This window comes from Anomalospiza imberbis, chromosome 5 (genome assembly GCF_031753505.1).
Source record: "Anomalospiza imberbis isolate Cuckoo-Finch-1a 21T00152 chromosome 5, ASM3175350v1, whole genome shotgun sequence".
NCBI classification, from domain to species: Eukaryota; Metazoa; Chordata; class Aves; order Passeriformes; family Viduidae; genus Anomalospiza; species Anomalospiza imberbis.
In genome coordinates this window covers 49,079,958-49,103,942 of record NC_089685.1, presented here as the reverse complement: position 1 = coordinate 49,103,942, position 23,985 = coordinate 49,079,958, and the positions used below count along the sequence as shown (strand labels likewise).

The window sequence follows — 23,985 nt, the reverse complement described above, 5'->3', positions numbered from 1 at the left end:
TATGCTTTTTCTCTCCTCTCCTCTCCTCTCCTCTCCTCTCCTCTCCTCTCCTCTCCTCTCCTCTCCTCTCCTCTCCTCTCCTCTCCTCTCCTCTCCTCTCCTCTCCTCTCCTCTCCTCTCCTCTCCTCTCCTCTCCTCTCCTCTCCTCTCCTCTCCTCTCCTCTCCTCTCCTCTCCTCTCCTCTCCTCTCCTCTCCTCTCCTCTCCTCTCCTCTCCTCTCCTCTCCTCTCCTCTCCTCTCCTCTCCTCTCCTCTCCTCTCCTCCCCTCCCCTCCCCTCCCCTCCCCTCCCCTCCCCTCCCCTCCCCTCCCCTCCCCTCCCCTCCCCTCCCCTCCCCTCCCCTCTCCTCCCCTCCCCTCTCCTCTCCTTTTTTTATTTCTTTAAGTTTTTAGGTTTTCTGGTTTTGTTTTTCAGTTTTTTAAATTTTATTTTAAAAAGCCATCTTTTGTTAGATTCTAAGGAAATCCTAATTCAGGCCAAGGGGAGCTTCAGACGTGGTTGATATGTTGAGTACACTGATATTTTCTGCCAAGCAACCCTGCTCCCATTGCATCAATCAGAATCCCTAGGAAATAGACAGTATAGAAATATTAAAACATAATGGGAAGAGTATTGGGAAGCCTGTGGGAGCACAGCCAGCCACCCACACAGAGCTGCTGCTGTCCTTTTATTATCAGATCTGTGCCAGAATGCAGCGTCTCCTCCCCTGGATTCATTTTCACAGTTGCTCCTGGCAATGTGGAGAAATTTAAAATGTCCATACCTCATTCATTGCATAAACATTCTTTTAATATTTTAGAAGCTTTTACTTGTGCCTAGGAACACAAAGCACTGTTGATATTTTGTCGGTTCATTTTTAACTGATAATTTTGAAAAGTTAAAATTGTGAAAAAATTAGGGCAAATTCCTTTTTGGCCTAAAAGAATTATTGGGTTATTCTTTAAATTAAGGACATTTTTTTTAAAGTAGCATAATCGAAAAGTTATTATTAGGAGAGAAATATGAAATTATATTATCCATACCTAGATCATTGAAACAAGCAAGAGTTTCTGGTATTCCACTTTTACAAACAGCATGACCGATACAAAGATTTCATGGCTTCTCCTCTTAAATGCCTCCATTTTAAGCATTTTTCATTTTAATAGCATTCCTTTTGTTTCTTTGGAACGTATTTCACACAATTGCTTCCTATCAGAAATCAGGCTGGAGGAAAACACCGTTACTGTTTGCAATAAAATCAGTTTGTCTTTTCACAAACACCTCATGGCACTGCCAGGAGCGTTCTCTCTGCTCTCTGACCCCTCTCCTCTGTGGTGAGGTCCTTAGAGGAGGTCTGGGTGGGTGATGAGGCTGCAGTGGAATCAACATGCTGAAAATGCACCCGATTGAGGGGCAATGGCATTGCAGCTTTCTCATCCCTGAACTGAGAAGCTGGCTGATGGAATAACGTGCTGTGACTCCAGAAAATCACCTTCAAATCATGGGACAGATCTTTTAGACAGGAATCCAGGACAGGGGTTTGGAATGCTGTTGGCAATTCTTTAATTACAGCTTCAGGTAACGAAGTCATGTACCCCCAGTCTGCTCTTCCCCCCCTTTCACTTGAGAGGGGAAGAGAGTTTCACACTTGGAAGGGACAGAAGCCTGTTCAGACATCTTTTGGTGAATCACACCAACACAAAGGGTTTCTGTATCAACCCTGGACACAGGGAAGGTAGGGAGGGTGGTCTTTTATCTTTGAAAATTGAGTGCCAGTTGAGAACACTTTGCCAGCTTTGTTAGCCATGATCCAGGCCAAATCCTGCTTGTCTGCCTGGAGCAGCCTATTTGAAGCTGCTGGCCATATTTAACAGGATTTATGACTTTCGTGTAGGTGAGAAGAGCTGGCAGAAGGCAGAGAAACAATTGGCCTGCAACTAAAATCCTTCAGATGGTTGTCCCAGCTGAGCTCTTCCCAAAATAATTGCCAAGTTAATTTAAATGTGACGCAAATCGGTACTATTGAAGACAGCTACATACAAATTTTTCTTTTTAATCCTGAATTTTAAGTAGAGAGTGTTTATTATGAGATGGTTCTTTACAGAAACACTGTAAGACAAGGCTCCTGTATCTGAGATTTTACAGATAAATCTGAGCATTAAAAAAAACAAATAAAAATAGAAACATATCTTAAAAAGAAAAAAAAAAAAACAACAACCAAAACCAACCAACCATAGAAATTACTTCTTATCTGTATATTCCAAGATTTCTCTATTTGCAGTATTTTTTGGAAAATTAGTTTTTTGGAAACCTCCAAGTGTTGTAGAATGAGAAGAAATCATTTAAAAATAATTTTTAAGAGATGAACAATTAGTCTGGCTATGTATGTGTGTGGGTAGAGATGAAAAATTAGTACCTGTACTGAAAAATATGGAAATAAACATTCTTTTCAAATAATGAAACACAAAATTGTACATGTTTCAGCCCAAAACATCACATCTTCCTCTGGCACAAGATAATACAATATTTGCCAAATTCCCTTCCCAGACATGATTTTCCTTAGGAAATACATGTAAAAGGCCCATTTTCAATGACCTGGTCTTAACTACATTTCCTAACCTCAGCATAAGGAAATAATTCTGCTTTTACTCAGGTCTTCTTTGCAAAAAATACAGAAAAGAAGCAGTGTGTATGTGAGGTTATCTTGTTGATTGTCATGGTGAAAGTTTATGTTCCACTCAGGATCCAAAATGGAATTTTTAACAGAAATGTACTCATAATTCCTATGAAGTACATCCATATTTCCCTATGTACAAGTTTTCTGCTCTGCTTGCAGTGTAAACATTTTAGCATTTTGCTATTGCAGTATAGCTGGAACTTGAACCTAAATAATCTCCTTTCATTTTCACAGCTGAATTTAGTGCAAATAGTGAAACTGTACAAAGATGAAAAGCAATTAAGGCTATTGTCTTCGTAAAATAGATAATTTCATCAAACACAAAGGAGCTAATTTCCTGCTTGAATGTCTTGGCTATTTAACAAGCCTTCAATGTTACAGCTTAAGAAGGAATATTTTAAATACGTGTTTTGAGTGTGCACAGTGTTTTTGACAGCACTCAATGGCACAGTGTTGCTATTTCCCCTGACCTCATCTGTGAGGAGCTCTGAGGGAGGAGATTAAAGTACAAAAAGCTTTTTGGAACTGCAAGGAGCAGCCACCTAAATTGCAATGCATGGGGAAAGCTGGAGTACCTATGCAAAAAATGGCTAAAAACCACTGGAACCCTACAAAGCTGCTAAACTGTCTGCCTTTTCACCCAATGTTTAAAAAGTACCTGTGAGTGCCAGTTTGGGGCAACAGGATGCCTTTTTTTTCCCTAATTATTCACCTCCTGTCATAGTATTTACCATTCTTTGAAAGAAGAGGGGGAAAATCCCAATTAAGTTGCTTGCTGAGGAAATGTTCATTGTGCACTGCAGTTGCACATTGTACTAAGAAGTCTTCATGGATGACTCTTCTTTAAAGAGCTGGTGGTATCTGTCAGTGCAATAAAAAAGATAGCAAACTGTAATAAACGCCAATCACTTGTTTTAAAAATTTATAAAAGTTTACTAAAAATAAAATGGAAAAAAAATAATACAAGTATAGTAATAAAGATTAAACAATTAGAGTTAGGACAATTAAAGAAACAATAACAGCAAAAAGTTACAGCCCGGGCTGGGTACCTCTCTCTGGACAAAAGTGAGCCAGGAGAAGGACCCCGATAAAAGAGAATTCCCTCCTTAAGAGGGGTAACCTGTTGCATACACAAATCACTTCATGAATATGCATATTTTTATTTAAAACAAGAAATTCATCTGGTACTTGTTGAGGAATTCTTGTTAATCCCAGGCGCCTTGAAGTCTAAGTCGAGTTTGGAGAAGTTTGGTTTTTTGTTGATAAAGAAAGCCATAAATTCCTCTCCTCTGGAAGATTTAGGGGTTTTTGTAATTGTTATCTCTGTGTGAAGAATTTCTTGATTATCTTCTCCTTCTCTTGAGCAAAAAGAATACCACACACACATATTTTCTATTTTAACTACTAAAGCTTAATTTCAATTACAAAACTACATTTACTATATTATTAAAATGTTACTACAGCATAACTTTCCAACCTAACATAATACATATAGTAAATATCTGTGTAGAGCCATATAATATGCATTTTTCACACAAACTCAGGATTTTATTGTTAATATTTGCGGTGCTGCAAAGAAAGAATCCATTGAAGAGGGCACCTAAAGCACAAAGAGCAGTTTCTGATATTTTCCTGTATATTCAGGTTCTTACTACTAATCAATTTGTCTCTGGCTCTAGGAAAACACTGTCCTCCTCAGTAAGAATACCTGTGGTCAAGCTATGTGTAAAAATAGCAGGAAATACTGTTTTCCTCCTTCTCTTTGCCCAAGTGGCAGAGTGAACAGCAGAAGATATAGGAATATTTTCTCTTCTTACGGTATTTGTTTTGATTTTGTTTTGCTTCCTTCAGACTACCTGCTCAGTCTATCACCTGTAGGAGACAACCATGGTTCCTTGTGTATTATTTCCCACTACCAGGCTTTCATGAAGAGGCCTGATTTTCAGCACACAGAATGGATTGTCTTTAACATTTACTCTGAGCAACTTGGGCAGCAGCTGTTCCATAAATGCTATAGTCTTTATTTCTGTCCTTATGGAAATACAGGAACATTCTTCTGACTGTGACATGCCAGCCTTAAGACAGGAGGCTCCTGGGGAAAAGTGGAAAAGTGTAGCTTGGATCCTCTCCCTGCAAAAGTGCTCAAAGCAAAGGCTGTCAGGTGGATACTCAGGAGAGAAATATTTCTGGAGGAAAAGACAAAAATCTCAAAATTCTACTTGTTTTCACACTGATCTTTTTCAGACTTGACAATTTCAAAACAATCTCCAGGGCAAACTAGACATTATGGCAAAATACCTCCACAGTATACTGAGTTGATTTGTCTTGCAAAATAGAAAATTATCTTTTGCACAATTAAAGACATATAAAAAGGTGAAGTCAAAGACGCGACTTTCTACGAAACCTCCTCTTGCTAATATTGCCATCTAGGTGAATTTTAAGTCTCTTTTTAAAAATTAAACAAGATTATAATCCCAAGAGCTAGCAACAATTTTTCCTTGTATTCTGAAGAGCAATGTTGGAAATGTCTTTTTAAAAGCTAAGTTAGAAACAAAGTTGCTTCTAACAGGGCAGACAATATTTTCTGTAGCTTCACAGGGGTTTTGGGTGCATGCTGGCCAGGTTTATACTATTGCTTCTCTTTTCATTGTTGTAAATATTGCGTTGAAGTTCCTTTTAAAATCCAGGCAAAGTCTATTAACACACTCAGCTATGCAGCAGCAGTACAGGAGTTGAAAACGAGGACAACATGTCATCTATCAAGAAAAAAAACTTTTGGAAAACTCTAGGAATGGTTCCAGACCCTAGTGAAGCCATAAGGAATCGAGCTTATTCTGTTTCTCTGTATAATTACAGACAGGTAGAGATGAAGACTTAAATATCTGCCTAGATAAAGATAGTGATATTTTTTTTAGTAGCCAAATAGGAAAGTTCCTCTTCACCACAAGAAACCAGATAAAACAAACCATCACTATATGAGATGGAGCAGAAACCAGCTGGTATTTAGGAATTTTAAAAAGAGATTTCTGATCAGAAAAGATGAGAAGGCAATGCAGCTGCCACAATCAAAAAAAGGAAAAAAAAAAAAAAGAAAATCTAGATCTTCTCTTTTCAAAGTTCCTATTATCTCTCTTTTCATGTCACATACATATCTCAAACTAAGCAAAAGCAGGAACAAAGGGAATTATGGCCTTAACACCTTTGTATTCCACTGCAAGAAAGGCTAAGAAAATCAAAATTGCTGTTTATTATTTGCCCTTCTTCTAGTTCTATTCTGAGACTGTTCTTGTGGGCTGTTGTAAAGCAAAAGAAGAAAAGGAGAATTTACTAAAGGTATTGCAAGCTCTGTTGTCACTAAGATCTGCAACCACCTGAGAGATTCTGAAAGATTTTGACACCAATACAGATGAGTAGAGATGAAACACAAATTTTTTGGGGAAAACTATTATATAGAATTCAGGAAAGCTTTAGAACAGAGTGAAAGAAACTTGAGACGGCACGCATATAAACCGACACTGAGGTGTGCAGTTGGAAAGCTGCGAGAAGGGGTTGGCTAGCAACTATTTCTTTCCCTGGCACATGAAGTCAGAGTGCCCCTTGATTGCCATATTAATTAAGGGTCTCATTAGGCTTTCAGTTGGAAGTTTAAATTTCTTCTAAGCTGCATGTGGAATCCTATCCTTTCAGATTTGCCTAAAGACCTTCAGTATCATCAGCTGCCCTAAAGAAAAAATCCTGGAACAAAAGAGACAGTGCTGGCCATCCCTTTTCCTGCACAGCTTTAAATGCCACAATGCACATTCTTATTATGCTTCTTTTTTTTCAGCTGCATGTACCTTGGCACTTTGTCTCTCTCACTAGCCCAGCTGGGTCATTTTAATCTGGAATTAAAAGAGGAGAAAACAGTTGCTCAGTTTCACATTCCTTTTGAAGGCTATCAACAACACCCTGCGAATAGTGGCTAGGAGTTTTCCTTTCAAACCAAATGGACTACCCCATTCTTTCTTTTGATCATGCAGAGTTCCTGAACCTGAACTGTATCAAGTGGAACTATTGGTCACAAAATGTGCCCGCTCAAGAAGCTGTTGTTGTTGTCTTCACATTTAACTCACATCCTGTAAAAAGCTACACCCTGGACTTATGCCCATGGAGCATCACATTCCTTCACTCTTGCATAGCCCAGCTTCAGAACTTGCTATATCCATCTATTGCTCCCAGTCCACAGCTCCTAGAACAAAAAGTAAGCACTGGCCTTCACTTTGTCCCTGCAGCTTTTAAAGTGCAGCACACCCAGGAATGCACACTCAGCTCTGGGGACCCTCATGCACCATCAGAGTCCAGGTACAAAGCTAAGAACGTTCAGCACCTGGTCCCACAAGAGAAATTCTAGAAGAAAGAGGCAGTGCTGGAATTCACTTTCCTTTGCAGCCTTATAAACTGCACAGCTAACAGTGAGACAATTCGTCTTCCTTCACATGCAGAATCACATGTCCCTTACTTCTGTGAAAAATGTTTTTTGTGATTTGTGTCAATTAGCAGTGGAATCAGCAATTGAAACTTTCTGACTGAATAGCCAAATAAAGCATCAAAATAGAAGAAGTATAGTAAAGAGATGAGGTAGCAAAAAGACTGATGCTTAGAATAAAATAGAGGAAGTTGAGGTAAAGCTAAAGGGATATTGCAACAGAGCGACTAAATGCTTATGTATAATAAAAAGCTTGACACACTTGACAAAAATCATGTAGCCGACACTGGTAAGGCCTCCCTTCAGACAACCACACAAAGGACAGGAAGCCAACGACCACCTGGAAAGATTATGAAATTGCTGATCCCAGCTTATTGATATTTGCTGATTCGGACTAACACAAGCACATTGGAAAATGCTTTGTAGACTTAAAAACAGTAGATATGTTTTGCCAAACTTGTAAGTGGTGTGTGCCGTTAGTGGAGCGGTGACTCCCCGGCCACCCAGCGCTGCTTGCTTGCTTGCTTTAAAATAAAAGATATAGCAATAAAATTCGGTTTGGCTATCGAAATTTTATATCACTTCTATGCAGGATCACGTACTTTCAGTCTAGAATAGAGCATCCACAACAGAAGCCCTACCCTGCCTGCTCTCACACGAATGGGGCCGGGACAGAAAAGCGCTCGGCTTTTTCCTGGGCACTGACATAAAATGAACCACACGATGGCGGTGTGGACTTGACAAAGAACAAAACGCACCTCGCCTATCTAAAGTACCGAAAGTGCAGACCCAGGTTGAAATCGTCACCGCGCTCAAATCAACAGTAAGGACAAAAGGATTTCGCTGCTCTCCCGAGTACAAACTCTTATTTTCCCCACACTCAAGCGGCAACACAAACTCCTTTACACTAATACATTTTTTCACTCTCGCAGAGCTCGGCTACAAACTTGAAGCCATCCGGCAAAAGCAAAGCTCACATAAGTGTCAGCTGAGAATGCTGGTGTTGCCTTACAACTTCAGCTGCACCCAAAGAACTGCTCCTCACACTGCTCAATTTGGCACGTGGTTTCCACTTCTCAGAGGTGTCCTTCAGAAATTTTGGCAGTGCACTTATTTCTGACAAAGTCCTATGCTCAGGATTGGTGAGCAGCTGGTAAGAGTGCCCCGGGCAGGTAATACCATAACAGTGTTCTGGCACCTTTGTAGGGGCTCATTTCTTGGGTGCTGTTTATTCCCGAGGAGGAGATCGACTTTCTTTTGACATGAGGTTTATAGTTCCTCTCTTTGGCAAAGAAACCAATTTTGGATCCGCAGATTGGGTAGTCTTGGTGAAATTTAATGGCTTTTCCTCACAGGCAGCTCTGTGGGTGAGAGCTATTGAACTGTCCTGGTGGGAATGCAAAAGCCAAGCTGCTGATGAGCTTTCTGTCCTGGTACCTTTAGTGTGTGAGCAGTCACTGGAGCCATTACATTTGGATCCTGGCTCTGTGAGACTGAAGGCTTATGATGCTTCATAAAGCTGAGAAGGAAAGTGCAGATAGTAGTGTGATAGATGAATAATGCGATGATTGACTCTCACAATTAAAAGGCAAATATCATGTATATATGTTAAGAGAAGTTTTATAGATTTATAGCTATGTTTTACCTCCCCTTGCATAGTTATCAGGGAACGCCCTGGGTTTGGGACATTTGGAAGGGTCAGCTTGCTACTGTGGCAACAGCTGACCTCCAATGAAGATTTAAGGAAGTGAACTTCACCACTGGACAGCAAAGGAGTCGATGGGCAGAACTTTGGGAGGGGCTAATGGGTTAAAAGGCGAAACCTCCATTGTGTGAGTGAGCACATGATGAGAAAGATCCTTTTCTCCCGGCTTCGTAATATTTTCTCTATTCAATCTTCTGTTGTGTTTTTGATAAGGTTCTAATAAATCTTTCTAAATTTTTGGAAGTGACTAGCATTTCTCCCAGTGGAGTGTGTGCTGGTTGGTCTTTGGATGCAATGGAATTTGTAAGCAGCAAGAGCTTTGTCAGCTGGCACTTTTGTGAGCGGTGTTTTTGCCGACTGGTTTCAAGTTTGTATCTGGACTCTGCCAGAGTGAAAAGATTTATTAGCACAGAGGAGTTCGTGTTGCCTTTGAGTGTGGTGCAAATAAGAGTTTGTACTTGAAAGGGGAAGGTCAGCGAGATCTTTTCGTCCTGACACAGTGGATTGGAGAGCAGTGACGTTTTCAGCTTGGCTCTGCACTTGGAGCGGTTTAGAGCAAGGCCAGGAGCGTCTCCTTCTTTCGCAAGCCCACATCGCCACCGTACGGTCGGTTTTAGGAGGGAAAAGCCAGGCCTCCATCTCCCCCTTGCCGCCTGCACACAGGCCGAACGCAGGGGTGGCTCGCACCTCCCTTCTCGCTGTGCACAGCATGGCAGCCACCGCTCATCTGAAACTGGCCAGCTGGGGCCGGGCTCTGCTCCCAGGGAACACGGGACAAGAGGAAACGGCCTCAAGCTGTGCCGGGAGAGGCTCGGGTTGGACACCACGAAGAATTCCTTAACTTAAAGAATCATTTCTTTCTTGGACATGGGAATAGGCTGCCCAGGCTGGAGTTACTTTTACACCCTGAGGTGTTGAAGGGAACACCGGAGGCACCACTCAGTGCCACAGCCCGGCTGACACGGCAGTGCTGGGTCACAGAGCGGCCTCAGCGCCCTCCACAAGATGTGCCACGCTAACGAGCTCCGGGATTCTTTAATTTTTTCGATTACTTTAATTAATTACCTCGGCAGCCGCTGAGGGCCCCGCGACCCCGCCCCGCGCAGCCGCGCTGCGCCCGCGGCCCCGCGCACGCGCCGCCCCGCCCCGGGAAGACGCAAGATGGCGGCGGCGGCGCGCGGGCTGCGGCTGCCAAGGGCAGGTGAGTGTCAGCCCCTCACGGCCCCCGCCCGGCCCGCCGCCCTCGGCCCGCCCGTGCGGCTGTGCCCCGGCCCGCCGCCCTCGGCCCGCCCGTGCGGCTCTGCCCCGGCCCGCCGCCCTCGGCCCGCCCGTGCGGCTCTGCCCCGGCCCGCCGCCCTCGGCCCGCCCGTGCGGCTGTGCCCCGGCCCGCCGCCCTCGGCCCGCCCGTGCGGCTCTGCCCCGGCCCGCCGCCCTCGGCCCGCCCGTGCGGCTCTGCCCCGGCCCGCCCGTGCGGCTCTGCCCCGGCCCGGGACACGCTCCGCTCCCGGCTCTGCACGGGGGGAGCTCGCCCCGCAGCGGCTGGAAGGGAGCTGCCGAGAATTTCTCCGGGCCCGCGGACATGATCGTGTTTGTGCCTCCCTTCTCCTTAGGGAGCTGGGGGTTGGAGCGCAGAGGGCTCGGGGTGTAGCTGCGGCTGTCGTGCCGGGGCTGTCACTGCCCTATAAGCTAAAAAATTTGGATTCCTTTTGCCGTTTCTTAGGTGACCGTGACCTTTGGGCCGGGATCTATGGTAAAGTTCAGCTACCAATATTATATTTAAGGCGTGTATTTGGGCCATTGATTCTGTTTAAACTGATTCTGCTCACAGCGTTAGGTTGTGTTACATGGGAGATGGCAAACGGGTTTTGTTAGTAAAGGGCAGGGAGGAATTTAATATCCTTTTAATGGGAGCATTATTTACCTAAGCGGCTGTCCGACTGCCTTCCAGGACAAAATGGGAGATGTGGTGTCTTTTTCCAGTCTGTGGGGTTGGGAGAGAATGAGGATAGACAAACTTTTGGGTAGAGAAAAAGGTGCTTTGGGTTCACTGCAGATATGTGAGCTTTAATTCATAGAATGACAGAATTGTTTAGATTGGAAGGGACCTTAAAGATCATCTGTTTCCAACCCCCTGCCATGGGCAAGGACACCTTCCACTGTCCCAGTGGGACTCTTGCTCAGAGTCCCATCCATCCTGGTCTTGGGCACTGCCAGGGAGGGGGCAGCCACAGCTGCTCTGGAAACTGCAATTTGAAACAATGATTGGGCATATTACTATAGCTGGTGATAATTGAGGGCAGCCAGATCTCATAGAGTTATGGAACAAGGAAAGTTGCTGATCACTAAACACCTTATAGCGTAAGGTAAGCACAGCAGGGGAATACACAGAAGTGGGAGAATACAAAACAGCAATTAGATATTATTTGTTGGTGTGATAGCGAAGAGGAAAGAGGCATTATGAAGAGCCTGCCAACAATAATTTTTGCTGAAGTAACACCAGAGAAGCCACTGAGTAGTTGAAAGATATAAATTATTATTGATTTTTTAACTTCCAGTGGCTCTCAAACTGTCTTTCAGGACAAAATTAGGGATGTAATATCTTTTTCCAGTTTGTGGGGAGAGAACAGGGCTAGACAGACTTTTGGGTAGCAAAAAACCTCCTTCAGGTGCTGGAATCTGGTTGGGCTTTCTGGTTTGAGTTCTGCCAGCTGAGGTAACAGAATATCATTTATGCCTCAACACACCCTGTCCCTTTGATCTTCTGAACATTGTGGCTGCAGTGTCAGTGCCCCTGTGTAACTGGTAATTCCTTACCACGTTGGGATAAAACCTCCTTCAGTGTGCATGTGTCAGATTGCTCCCAGTCCCTTCCAGCCTGGCCTTGGACACTTACAGGGATTGGGGCAGCCACAGCTTCTCTGGACAATCTGTGCCAGGGCCTCAGCACCCTCACAGGGAAGAATTTCTTCCTGATATGCTATCCTATACCTCCTCTCTGTCAGTGTGAGGCCATTGCCTCTTGTGCTGTCACCACATGCTCTTGTATATCAGTATCCTGATGATGTCCTACCTCCATGGCTCCCAAGTTTTCCTAGCCCCTTGAGGAAAGGAGCAGCTTTGAGGCAGTATCCCATGTATCATGGATCTGGCTCTTTGCGTCTTGCCCTCTCTCCTCACTTTAGAGCTGTGATACAGGATTGCTTCCTCGGCTATATTTTATATTTTTACTGAGTATTCTTTGCTTGCTTCACCTTAAACTCACAGTGAGCTTTCCTTGCTTTTTAAGAACTGATAACCTTTGTTTGCTCCTTCTTTGTCTCAGTTTGGTCCTTAACTTTACCAGCAACTTCCCAGGCCTGCTCCCCTCTGACCTTTCCAGATACCTCTGAAACAGCCCATCAGGAAGGAGTCTTGGCATGGGATATTAGAGGAAAAAGGATCTGTGATGAGAAAACCAATATAAGCTCTGAGTTAGCAATGCTGAATCCCAGTTGATATCCCGAACTCTCTCCTGTTCCCTATGCAGGCCATGGAATTTCTGTCCTGACTACAGCGCCGTCGGTGTTGCAGCAGCACCGGCAGGTCCATCACGCCGTAATCCCTCATGGGAGAAGTGGAAGATCCTCTGTCAGTGGCATTGTGGCCACTGTCTTTGGAGCCACAGGTTTCCTGGGACGATACGTTGTCAACCGCTTGGGTAATGCTCACCGGGAGTACTGATTAAAGAAACTACCCAAAAATATGTTTAACAACACTAATTAGTCTCTAGTTGCAGGGTGATGGAGAAGTCTCTGGCATTTTGGATCTTAAAAGTGTTTTGCAGTCTGCCTAAGTTCCAGTATGTGACAAGTAGTAAAAAGTGTTTTAATCAAGGAGATTTTGGAGCTTTGGAAAATTAAGGTCATTAAAAGAAGTCCTACCCCTCTGTAGAATGCAGGTCTGAGGAGAGCTACAGCATGTATTTGATTCTTTTGGATTTAGCCTTATTAGGACATTTTACTAAACATTTGCAGGAGTTTGATTGGAATTCTTTAAAATTGCCCTTTTGAATTTAAATTTTGGAAAAGAGCCCATACTGCTTTTTTCCCCCTCCTTCTTTTCATGCAGCTCACAAAATGTAAATATCCTTGCAAATGTTCAATTTTTTAGGTATTGTGCTGTGTTTCTAGGACACACCATTTTTGTTGTTGTTTGTTAACGAGCTTTGGCATTTTGTCTTAAAAGCCTAAATATTAAGGAAAAATCCTATTTGAGAATTTGAATTGGTGGGTTCAAGAAGAGCCTTAGTTCTGTTCTACTTTCAGCTTTGCACATATGCAATTAAGATACCTAAGTCTAGATGGGAAATGCCAGGGGGAAAAAGGGAGCTTTGTTTATTCAGAAGTTCATCGACTTAACGAGAGGTATTTGTTTGAAACTTTGTGGTTTTTGTGGTCCTTTAGGCCGCATTGGCTCTCAAGTCATCATCCCCTATCGTTGTGACCAGTATGACCTGATGTATCTGCGGCCCATGGGGGACCTGGGGCAGCTTCTCTTCATGGTGAGTCTGGCTTGAGATCAAGCACGAGCCCCTGGCTATACAAGGCAGCCAGGTAATCCTTCTCAAAGACACAGCTCCAGCTGTTGTTTAGCCTCTAAATGGAAATGGTGTGAAAGAGCTTGCTTTGGTGATGCCTATTTACACATTATCTCATTTTTTCCCCATCTGATGCTCTGCTTGCAGGAGTGGGACTGTAGGGACAAAGATTCCATCCGAAGAGCCGTGGAACACAGCAATGTGGTCATTAATCTTATTGGAAAGGAATGGGAAACAAAGTAATTTTCCTTTTTTTTCCCCTATATATCATAGATTTGCACCAGGTATTGTAGCCATTGTTTTACAGCATGTGTGTGCAGTGATGTTGCCATTGTTCTCAGCTTCTGTGAAAAGACAACCCCAATATTTTGCATGTAAAAATTCTTTAAATGGTTAACTCCAGTCTTGGTTGTGATCTGTTTTGGAAAAGTGCATTCTTTCCACAATTTTCAAGTGTACAGCTTTTGTTCTGTCAGAAAATTCAAATGTGCTACTTTCACATACCTCATGACTGTTCCCTGAGTGCCTCCCTATAGATGACAGAGCCTCACCAATTTCTTATATTTACATTAACAATTTTTTATATTTAACTCATAATTACATTATATTTGTATTTACATTATCAGAGAAGTAAGATTTCATCCTGTCACTTGCACATTGTGATGAGTTGTAGCCTGCTAGAAAAAGCCATGATCAAACAGGAATAGCTGATGGAGAGTCCCTAAGATTATGACGAGTAGCATCATTCCTTCGTAGAATTTTGGCACAGATAATATTAGCTACTGAAGCATTCTTTGATAATAATTTCTAAGAATAGTTCCTTTTTGAAATACTTTAAAAAATTCCCATAATTTAGGTTAAAAATGCCTGTGACAGCCACCTTCTGTGTGTGTGTTCGTGCAATTATGTCCACTTTATTTAAAGCCTTGTGCAGAACTGCCAGACAAATAATTAATGGTGAGATTTGCCTTTGCATGATGCATAATTTTTGCTCTGGTAGTAGACAGAAACAAACATACATATCAGTTTCATCTCTGTTTATAAACCTAATGCTTTTGTTGCCCTCTTTTTTTTATGAACAGCCCTTTGATGTTCAAATTTTCTGGACTTGTGTAAAAAGTATGATTTATAGAAAAGACAGTTTCTTTTATTATTAGAAGGAAGTGTGAGGACAACAACAGAAAGTTTCATTCTAGTCAAAAATCCCCAAACCATGTTCTCTGTGCAGTTTCAATAGATTGAAATGGACAAGTCTTGGTGCATGTTTAAAACTTTTGGACATTACAGAATTTAACCACTGTGTGGCACAAGTGTTTTAATCTCATGCTTTGTGCATGTGGGTATCAGTGGTGGTGCTGAAACCCGGAGATCAAGTTCTTTGATTTGTTAAACATGAGGTCAGGGTAACCATTGTAATCATCCCAGAGCCTGTGAAAGACTTGGGCAGGAAGAAAAGTAAGATTAGATGGAGAGATCAGTCAAAAAAAGCAAAGCTTGCCATGAAATATTTTCTTTCTTGCTTTGTACTTGTGTCCAGGCTCCTCTGTGTTTACTGTGTTGTTTGAAACTCCATGGTTACAGGAGGGATGTTGTTCGTTCTCATATGTTTCTAAATCTGTTTTGGTGAGCAGAACAGGAGTGATGGTTCCCAGGATCAGATTAGTTACTGAAGGCTCAAAAATAACTTCGTATATTTAAGGCTTTCTTTGGACTCCAGTGGGATCTGAAGAACTGTGGGAGGAGATAAGGATACAGAGGGAGATGTTTGGATAAGATGTTTGTTACCCAAAGCAAATGATCAAGATGCAGGGGTGCCTACAGGGACAATACAACATCATCTTGCAATTTTGGAATTGTTGGCAGCCTGTAATGTCAGTTCTTTGTGGAGACAGAGCTCCTGTCTGTATTGTTCTTGATCAGATACCAAACTGTATAACCCCCTAATTTTGGCCCCTTGAATGTCATACAGGGAGGATGTGAGGAGGATTGCTTCTTCTGGAAGTCCCTTGCAGCTCTGAAATGGTTCTAAATGCTCTGACAAATTGTTTTTCCATTTGCATGAGCACCTCTGTGTTCTCTGGTTTGTTTTTGTCTTCTTCCCCCCTGCCAAGCATCTGCCCTAATTTGTGCTCCTCAGAAATTTTGAGCTTCTTTGTAGTGTAATTATGTGTGTCAAATCAAGGCAAGTTTTGAACAGGATTTGTAAAAACACAGCCTTACTCAGAGTTCAAGATGCAGGAGTGCTTCTTTTAATAAAAATAACCTGTTTTCACTTTGACTGGGAGTTTTCTATTTGTCACAGACAAGTAGGCAAGAGGTTTTTTCATACTGATTTAATCTTAGCAGGTGAAAGGGAGAGATGCTAAAATTGAAGATTACAGTTGCAGTTTCACTTTCCTTTAATTTTTATTATGTGAAGAGTCCATCATGAAGGGAAATGTTGTTTCCAACAAAGAGTATCAGTATAGGTTTTTGATAATTCATTCAAGTAAAACATAATAATTGCTTTTGGGCTGAGTGGCAGCCATTGTTGATTGCTCTTAAAGTAACATTTGGGTCTTGCCTTGCTTTAGAAACTTCAGATTTGAAGATGAATTTGTAAATATTCCTCAAAGTATTGCACAGATAAGTAAGGAAGCTGGTGTGGAAAAATTCGTTCATATCTCTCACCTGAATGCTAGCATGAAGAGTCCCTCCAAATACCTCAGGAACAAAGTAAGTCTGGAATCCACTTGAATATATTTCCTGAGAATGTACTTTGTGTTTGGTTTGGGTTTGGTTTTTTCCTTCAGCTGGGGCTGTTAGAAGGAAATCAGCGTATGAATTTACTAAAACCTGTTTTCTGCAGCTGAGAAATGTTTGGGCTTTCTGTGAGACCTTTATCTTCGAACAGCATCTCTAGGATCAAATGGATTAGATATAAATAATTTTTGTGCTACTGGTGGCATCATTTCTTCCAGTTCTGTAGTCAAGGATGCCTTCTGTTATGAAAGGCATCCACTTCTGCTTGGTTCAGCATGGATCTAATGAATGTGTTTGTTGTAATTGATAGGCTGTTGGAGAGGACGCAGTGAGGGAAGCATTTCCAGATGCTGTAATTTTGAAGCCCTCTGAGATGTTTGGGAGAGAGGACCGATTTCTCAATCATTATGCAAGTAGGTACTCTTGGAATAATAAACCCATGTATGATTTGTGTAACTGCCTGTAGAGAACAGAGAGAAAATGGGATTTGCTTCTGAAAAGCAGACAGGTGTGTTCTAACCAGCAATGTGTGGGGTATATAGCAATATACTAAATTCTCGCCTCTTGACAGAATTCTTTCTCTATCTAGTTAGATGTTGCTCTTTGTTTTTATTTTTGTAATCATTTTATTTTGAGGGGGGTGTGTACTGACCCACTCTAAGGAAATAGCAAATGCAGCCCTCTCATTGCTGTTAATATAAAAACTAAATGTGTCTTGGAAAAAAAATGCTGCTGCAATTGGCTGGGAATTCTTCCCAATCCTATTTTTTTTTTTTAAAGAGAAGTCAATTTTCAGAAGAGATCCACACTCTTTGTGATGTCAAATGTCCTGGTTATTTTGGTACTGAAAGGATCCCCAGATTTTCTCTTTTTTTCTATCAGACATGCGCTGGTTTGGTGGTGTGCCTCTTATTTCTCTGGGCAAAAAAACAGTCAAGCAACCAGTCTATGTAAGTTTTCCATGAAATCCCAATCCCAAATCCTTGGTGGGTGGATGTGTTGGTATGTAAACCACCTCTGAAAGAAGAGTGTGTGCATGTATTCATTCCTGTTTTCTCTTGGTAACTGTCGGGGTTTGTTCCTCACAGGTGGTTGATGTAGCAAAGGCAGTTATTAATGCAATTAAGAATCCTGATGCAAAAGGAAAAACATATGCCTTGGCTGGGTAGGTCACTTTTTCTGATTCTAATTAACTGTAATATATCTTTTTGGTGTCATTTTTTGGCATGCTGCACTGTACATTTAATTTCTCCATCCATGCACACAGTTTGAGTTGCAGAAAATTCCACCTCCTTTTTGGGAGGAAAAATGGCTCATGCTCTTACTGTGAGCACTCTGAAAATCCTAATCTGGGCCCCACTGCATTTCATGTGATGTATGTGCACACAAAGAAGTAGTAGCTTGGGAACCATGCTAGACAGCATGGATTTGGGGAAAATTCTGATGAAGCTGTGTGGAAACCACCTGGAATTAGAATGGCTTAGAGGCAGTGTATCTACAGTTAGAGACTGGATTTACAGTTTGCCCATCCCTGGAAGTGTTCAATGCCAGGTTAGACAGGGCTCTGAGCAACCTGGCATAGTGGGAGGTGGGGCTGAAATGAGATGGTTTTTAAGATCCCTTTCAACCCAAACCATTTTATGGTTCTTTGTTCTCTCAGAACTTTTCTGGAGAACATGTCCGTTGAAGGCTCAGTTTTCATACTTGTAACCTTAGACCTTGGCATCTGAGAGATCCTGCGTTTATCAAACTGCTCAGCAGTGTGCTCCTGTGGTGTCATGGAGCTTTTCAGAATGCTTTGGAATGGCAGCAAATTGCCTGGAAGGCTAATGGAGATACCTGACAGCTCAGTCTGAGCACATCTAGAAAGCCTAAAATGCCAAGGCAGGATCTGAACAAGAAAGGAATGGGAATTCCCAGTGGTTTATGTTACTCTTAGGCAGGTGGATGGAGGACTGACTCCTTCATTCTCTCCATCTTGAAAGAGGGAATGCATTTTTTGGGCAATTCATCTTGCTTTTAAATAGAACAAGATACTCTTAGTCAAATAAAGACAAGTGAATCCATTTCCCTGCAGCCATTTCCTACCAAAGATGGGATGTCTTGTTAATAAAGCATCCTTAATTCTCCATTTGATTTTTAGCTTCCAAGTGGGTTTGAACAAACTCCTGTCACAGTGCTGGAAGTCTTTGAGTTCAGAATAGAATCAGCATGGAAGGAGGCATATTCAGGTGTGCTTTCAAAGCACACAGAAACACCTCATCCAGTGTGGTTGTGGTGGGTTAGCCTTGGCCAGCAGCCAAATGCCCACTGTTCCTTTCTGCCAAATCTTTTCCATGCTTTTCCCTAGCTCCAGGATGGGCCCTTCCACAGGCTGCAGTCCTCCAGAATAAACCTCCTCCCTGTGAGCCACAGGGGAATCTCTGCTGGCAAGTTATTTGGATTGAAGAAACGGGCTTTTTGTAGCCTTGGGGGTGGAGGGTTTAAAATTGTTTTTCTTCTCGGGTGCTAATATTGCAGTATAGCTGACTGAGGTGTGATGTGTGCTGCGTTCCCTTCCAGCCCTCACCGGTACCTCCTGTACGACATGGTCGAGTACATCTACGCCATTGCCTACTACCCCTTCATTCCCTACCCGCTGCCACGGCCTCTCTACCAGTAAGTGGGACCCTAATTCAGTAAGCTCTTGGCAGCACAGAAGCATAAATGTCTCTTGCATGGGTTATTTACTCTGCCCAGTTGTTATTAAAGTGGTGGGGCTGCAGAAGTTGCCTTTCCTGAAGTACTTGTTAGCCAGTATTGAGCCTTTAGCTCGGGGACAGGCCTGCATTTGATGAGCTGGTACATGAAACGCAAGCTTCTAGTGAGCTTAACATAGCTGTTCATTCCAGAGTCATTTCTCTCTGACACCTAGGGACAGCATGAGAGAACATAGCCTCAGTCTGCACCAGGGGATGCTCAGGTTGGACATCAGGAAGAATTTCTTCACAGAAAGGGTGGTTGAACATTGGAATGGGCTGCCCAGGGAGGTGTTGAAGAAACAGCTGGACATGGCACTCAGTGGTCTGGTCTAGTTGACAAGGTGGTGATCAGCAAAGGTTCGACTTGATCATCCTGGAGGTCTTCTCCTGCCTAAGTTATTCTGTGATTGAATGGCTTTGCTGAGCCAAGAAATAGCAAAAGGTCCTAATTCAATAAAATTAGTAGCAAACCAAATGATTTTTAACAATACCACAGGGAAAATTTGTGTGTGTGTTGCTGACTGCAGACCCTGACAGATCTTTGTGCACAATCTTAAGGATCTGCTACTGAGCCTGGGCCTGATCCTTAGAGAATAATCACATCTTTTTGAAGAGCTACCCCAAACAATAAATGCCATTTCAGAAGTTACCCTCAGCACGATGGGGCTGTGTTATTATTTGGCATCCTGGTCCTCCTCATTTTTAATACAATGCAAATTAACAAGCTTAATCAGTCACCAGAGTTAGAACCCTCCTGCCAGTACGACTCAGCATTGGAAGTGCTGATGGGTAACACTTAGAACATTCTAAACTGTTGTGGCTGTTCCTGTGTTGGCTGCAAGAGGCACCAGGTTATAACATGACTCTGGTGACACAGAGCATCTTGTTAGAAAGGTGCTATGTGGGTGCTTCTTAGTTTCATTCACATTTGCTGCAGTCCATGTTATGCTTTTTTATTTATGGGTTAAACTAAGTGATAGTTCATATTTTTGAGAAAAGAATGCACCTAAAAGGCAGATGAGCCTGGTTGTTTTTATGTGCAGTAACTCAGTAGCGCACTCATCTTCCAGTTGAGCACTTCAGCAAGAGGTCCTACCTGTTCAGTGAGAGATTATGCTGTTGGTCCTGAGACACTGAGCAAGAACTGTAGCATTATTTTGTTTTCCCCGTCAGATTTCCTTTCTTTCAAGGGAAACTTCATTTCTGAAAACTTCAGATACCCAAATCCTCACCCTTTTTATAGATTGCTCCAGATTCCACCAGCTTGTTTGTGTTGCTGATAACTCATTTAGTTGTCAGCAAGTGTGTTTTCTCCTGGAGGCATTGAATCCAACTTTGTGACTAATTGGATTGCTGCCTACACTGGCAGGGAACAGAGTCTGGATGAAAGGCAGGGGCAAGACTCAGCTCTTTGGTGTGTGGTGAATTGGATGGGGAATTTACTTTTCCCCACCCAATAATGCTCATTTTAACTTTGGAGATCTGCTTCTCCATTCCATGCAAAGTAAAATAATACAAGATAAAATAATTCAGGAACAGTTAATTACCAGAAACACAACTAAGAACTTGGGGCTAGCACATCTAGTGCTTTAACGAACTTGGAGCTTGCAAGAACAGCTTCAGAACAAGCTCTTGCTCACCATCTATTAAGTCTGAAATAATTTTTACCAGATTTCTGTGTATCTGGATAAATGACTGCACTTCTGCAATATTTCTTCTGTTTACAGTTTATTTGCAAGATTCTTTGAGATGAATCCGTTTGAACCATGGTTGACACGGGACAAGGTGGATCGGGTAAGTGTGGGACCAGCCCAAAATCCCTCCTGGGAAATGTTTCATTGTGCATTTTTAACTCCCACTTGTAGTTTTGCATTCCCCAAAACCACATGGAATTGAAAAGAGCCAAAAGTAGAGGTTGGATGAGCAAAGTGAGGGGGGCAGTGCTTCCCACCCTTAGTCAGTTTATGTACCTCTAGATGCACTAAAATAATTTCCATCATCCAGGGAATGGTGTTTTTAACAACTGAAGTTGAACTGACACGCTGCACACATTCCAAAATCTCACTTAACATTCAAGTGTGTTTCCTGGGAGAGCATTGCCACATCACGTTTATTCCTGACTTCTCAGTGTTTCATTGGGAGTGAAGAAATAAGTTGCAAAAAACCAACTGCAAGCAAGGAAAAAGTAGGAATTGGCAAGTATTAGTGTCAAAATTTGGCTTATGTGTAGGCTAGCAGAGATAGTCATGTACATTCCCTAAACTTTCTGCTTTCTGAATTATGGAGTGCCTCTCCCACCTGTTTTGCAGCATTGGAATTTCAATCTATTTTGTTCTAACACAATATCAATAGCCTTCTTAACCTGATTGTCCCCCAGGATATAATTGTAACATCTCCAAAAACTTTTCTTCAGCTGCCTTTGTAGTTTCTTGAGTTGCATTTCATTAAATAAGCCTGCACCAAGTCACTAAAACTGCTGCAAGTCAGCTGTAGCATACGTAGTGTAAGAGAGAGTTTCTCTGTGTCGCTTCTGGGTCTGATTCTTCCTCTTTGCAAGCTTTTCTTCCTTAAATAATCTGTACAATATTAGATGTGTTTGATTCAAAAGGCCTTTCAAGGAACACCAGCATAAGAGAAATCTCTGTTTTCTAGGATTTAAGTCATATGGGTTACATATATGGTAATAGAATTAAGTACAGAACCATGTTCTAAAACAGAGCAAAACCATCTACCAGAGTTGGTAATTCAACACAACATTTTCTTGACAAATCAGAATATCCATAATTGGAGTTCAGGCATAGCCTTGGAGTTCGACTTAATTTTGCCGTTGCAATGCAGTAACCTCCCTGATAATGTATAGAGAAAAAAGGAAGGCACTTCCTGCATGGTATTTATTCCTGAATTAAAGCCTGAAGGACTTCTTGCTGGATGCAGAATACCTGTAACTCCTGTTAAAGGTCTTGGTACTTGTGACCTTGTGTAATTATGCCACAATGCTGTTTGAATCTTGCCTTTTCCTCTACTATTGACAGGAGAATGATTGCATTGGGTGTAAAGCTGTTCATTTCAAGTGAATTATCTTTTTTTTTTTCCTTACCCTCCCCATTCCTGTTGAAGTTTCACACAACAGACATGACGTTTCCTGACCTTCCTGGTTTTGAAGAGCTGGGGATTGAACCAACCCCCCTTGAACAAAAAGCCATCGAAGTCCTGCGCCGTCACCGCAGGTTCCGCTGGTTGGACGCTGAGCTGGAGGAAGCAAAACCAAAAACACAGCCCATATAACAGCTGGCAAGGGGGATGCTTAGAGCTTCTTAAACTGCCTTTGGATGACCCAACTTCTTTGGAGAACTGTGTACATACTGAGTAAAATGTATTAATCAAGTAAACTGTATTTCACCAGTGTTGTCTTTTCAGATGGGGGGACTATCACTGCAGCGCGGATTTTCTCTCTGCCGCAAAAGCAAATAACATGGTCGCTTAGCTGGTGAGCATTGTAATGTTTTGAAGGTTGGGACTAGAGGGAATGTGCCATAACATTTGTCCCTTCCTCCCTTGGCTCTGAAAGCAAATGTTTCACTGAGCTTTAGGTGTTCCGATAGTTTCAAGAGTGTTGCAGTTTGGGACTATGTCACCCAGAAGGTGCCCTTTCCAGTAGGGATTGCTGGGAATGCCGCCTGTTCAGACTACGAGGTCTCAGACAAAGCCCTGGTTTTAAGTTTTTGACTCTTCTGAACTTGGTTTTCTGTGCTGAATAAGGCTTTTAAAGAAAGTGGCAGCCTCCTTTCAGGGAGTTGTAGAGAGCCACAAAGTCACTGAGCCTCCTTTTCTCCAGGTTAAACACCTCCAGCTCCCTCAGCTGACTGCTGTAGCCAGAGAACAGAATCTCTCACTCTTTCTGTATTGTCAAACTACTGTGAAACTCCTGTGCAAAGTGTTTCTCAGATTTCAAGAGCTTCCACATTTTGTTCCACATCAAAACTGCTGCTGCTAATATTTATTTTGTGAGAAAGAGGTGGGCTCTTTTGAGTTTTTTGATCCTGCCTTCGAAGGAAGTATTAAATTTGGCTCTCATTGATTGTTTATTTTTCTTTTGATAAGTTCAAAAGCTAGGGCAAACTGGAAGTGAAGTGCATATTGTTAGTAATTTGAGTCTAAATTTTTATTATTTTTGACTGCCAGCTTTTCTCTATCAGACCTTAACTCTGTAGTCTCATTAGCACTCATTTGCTAAGTGTGGCCCTGATCTTGATTTACTGCATGTTGCTCACATCCTGCTGTGAAAGCACTTGTGTTCCTGAGCTGCTTCACAAGAGTACAGAGAGATGCAATTATCACGTAGCCCTGCATGGATAAGGAGCAGTTTCCATTTTCAGATAGCATAGTGCTGCAGGAAAAGCTGGCAAAGGCAGTGTTGGAATGTGAGGTGCCAGTTCTGGAAGTGTTTACCATGGTGCAGTGATTTATTTCTCCTGCCCCTCTCATTCAAAGCACAGCTTTTCCAGTTGCACTGCTGAGCACTCTTACAAGATCTTAATTCAGACAGCCATTAGAGAGTGGGAAAGGGGTGAATATCCATGAGAAATTTACTTGAAGAAGTTGTTCCACATCAGGAATATGGGTAAAGTAGAGCATCACATGACAATACTTTTGCCTTATACAGTGCTTCCCCTTCCCACCTTGCAGAAACTACGCTGTGATTTCTCCTTAGTTACGTATCTGAAGCAATTCCTTTATTTTGTAGTACAGGCGTGAGTACAGAATTGCTGTAATCCGTGGGATTGCTAAGGTTGGAAAAGACCTCCAAGATTGTTGAGTCCAATCTTGGGTTACCACCTTGACAATTAGACCACAGCACTGAGTGCCACACCCATTTTTTTCTTGAACACCTCCAGGGATGGGGATTCCACAGTGTCCCTGGGCAGCCTCTTCTAATGCCTGAGTACCCTTTCCATGAAGAAATTCCTGCTGATGTCCAACCTGAGCCTCTAGCACAGCTTGAGTCTGTTTCCTGTTGTCCTGTCTCTTCTTAGTGTGAGCAGAGCCTGATCCCCACCTGGCTGCACCCTCCTCTTGTGAATTGTGCAGAGCCAGAAGGTCC

At 42.5% G+C, this 23,985-nt stretch overlaps 1 protein-coding gene across 1 annotated transcript; it reads left to right on the top strand.

Moving 5' to 3' along the window:
- The first annotated feature begins 9,911 nt into the window (after positions 1-9,911).
- On the top strand, positions 9,912-22,278 carry NDUFA9 (NADH:ubiquinone oxidoreductase subunit A9). The gene is made up of 11 exons (XM_068190600.1): positions 9,912-10,026; positions 12,352-12,522; positions 13,268-13,365; positions 13,549-13,640; positions 15,975-16,116; positions 16,454-16,556; positions 17,026-17,093; positions 17,232-17,308; positions 18,706-18,801; positions 20,612-20,678; positions 22,002-22,278. Exons 1-11 carry the CDS (start codon positions 9,987-9,989, stop codon positions 22,167-22,169), a joined length of 1,122 nt encoding a protein of 373 aa, XP_068046701.1. The 5' UTR covers positions 9,912-9,986; the 3' UTR covers positions 22,170-22,278.
- The last annotated feature ends 1,707 nt before the right edge of the window (positions 22,279-23,985 follow it).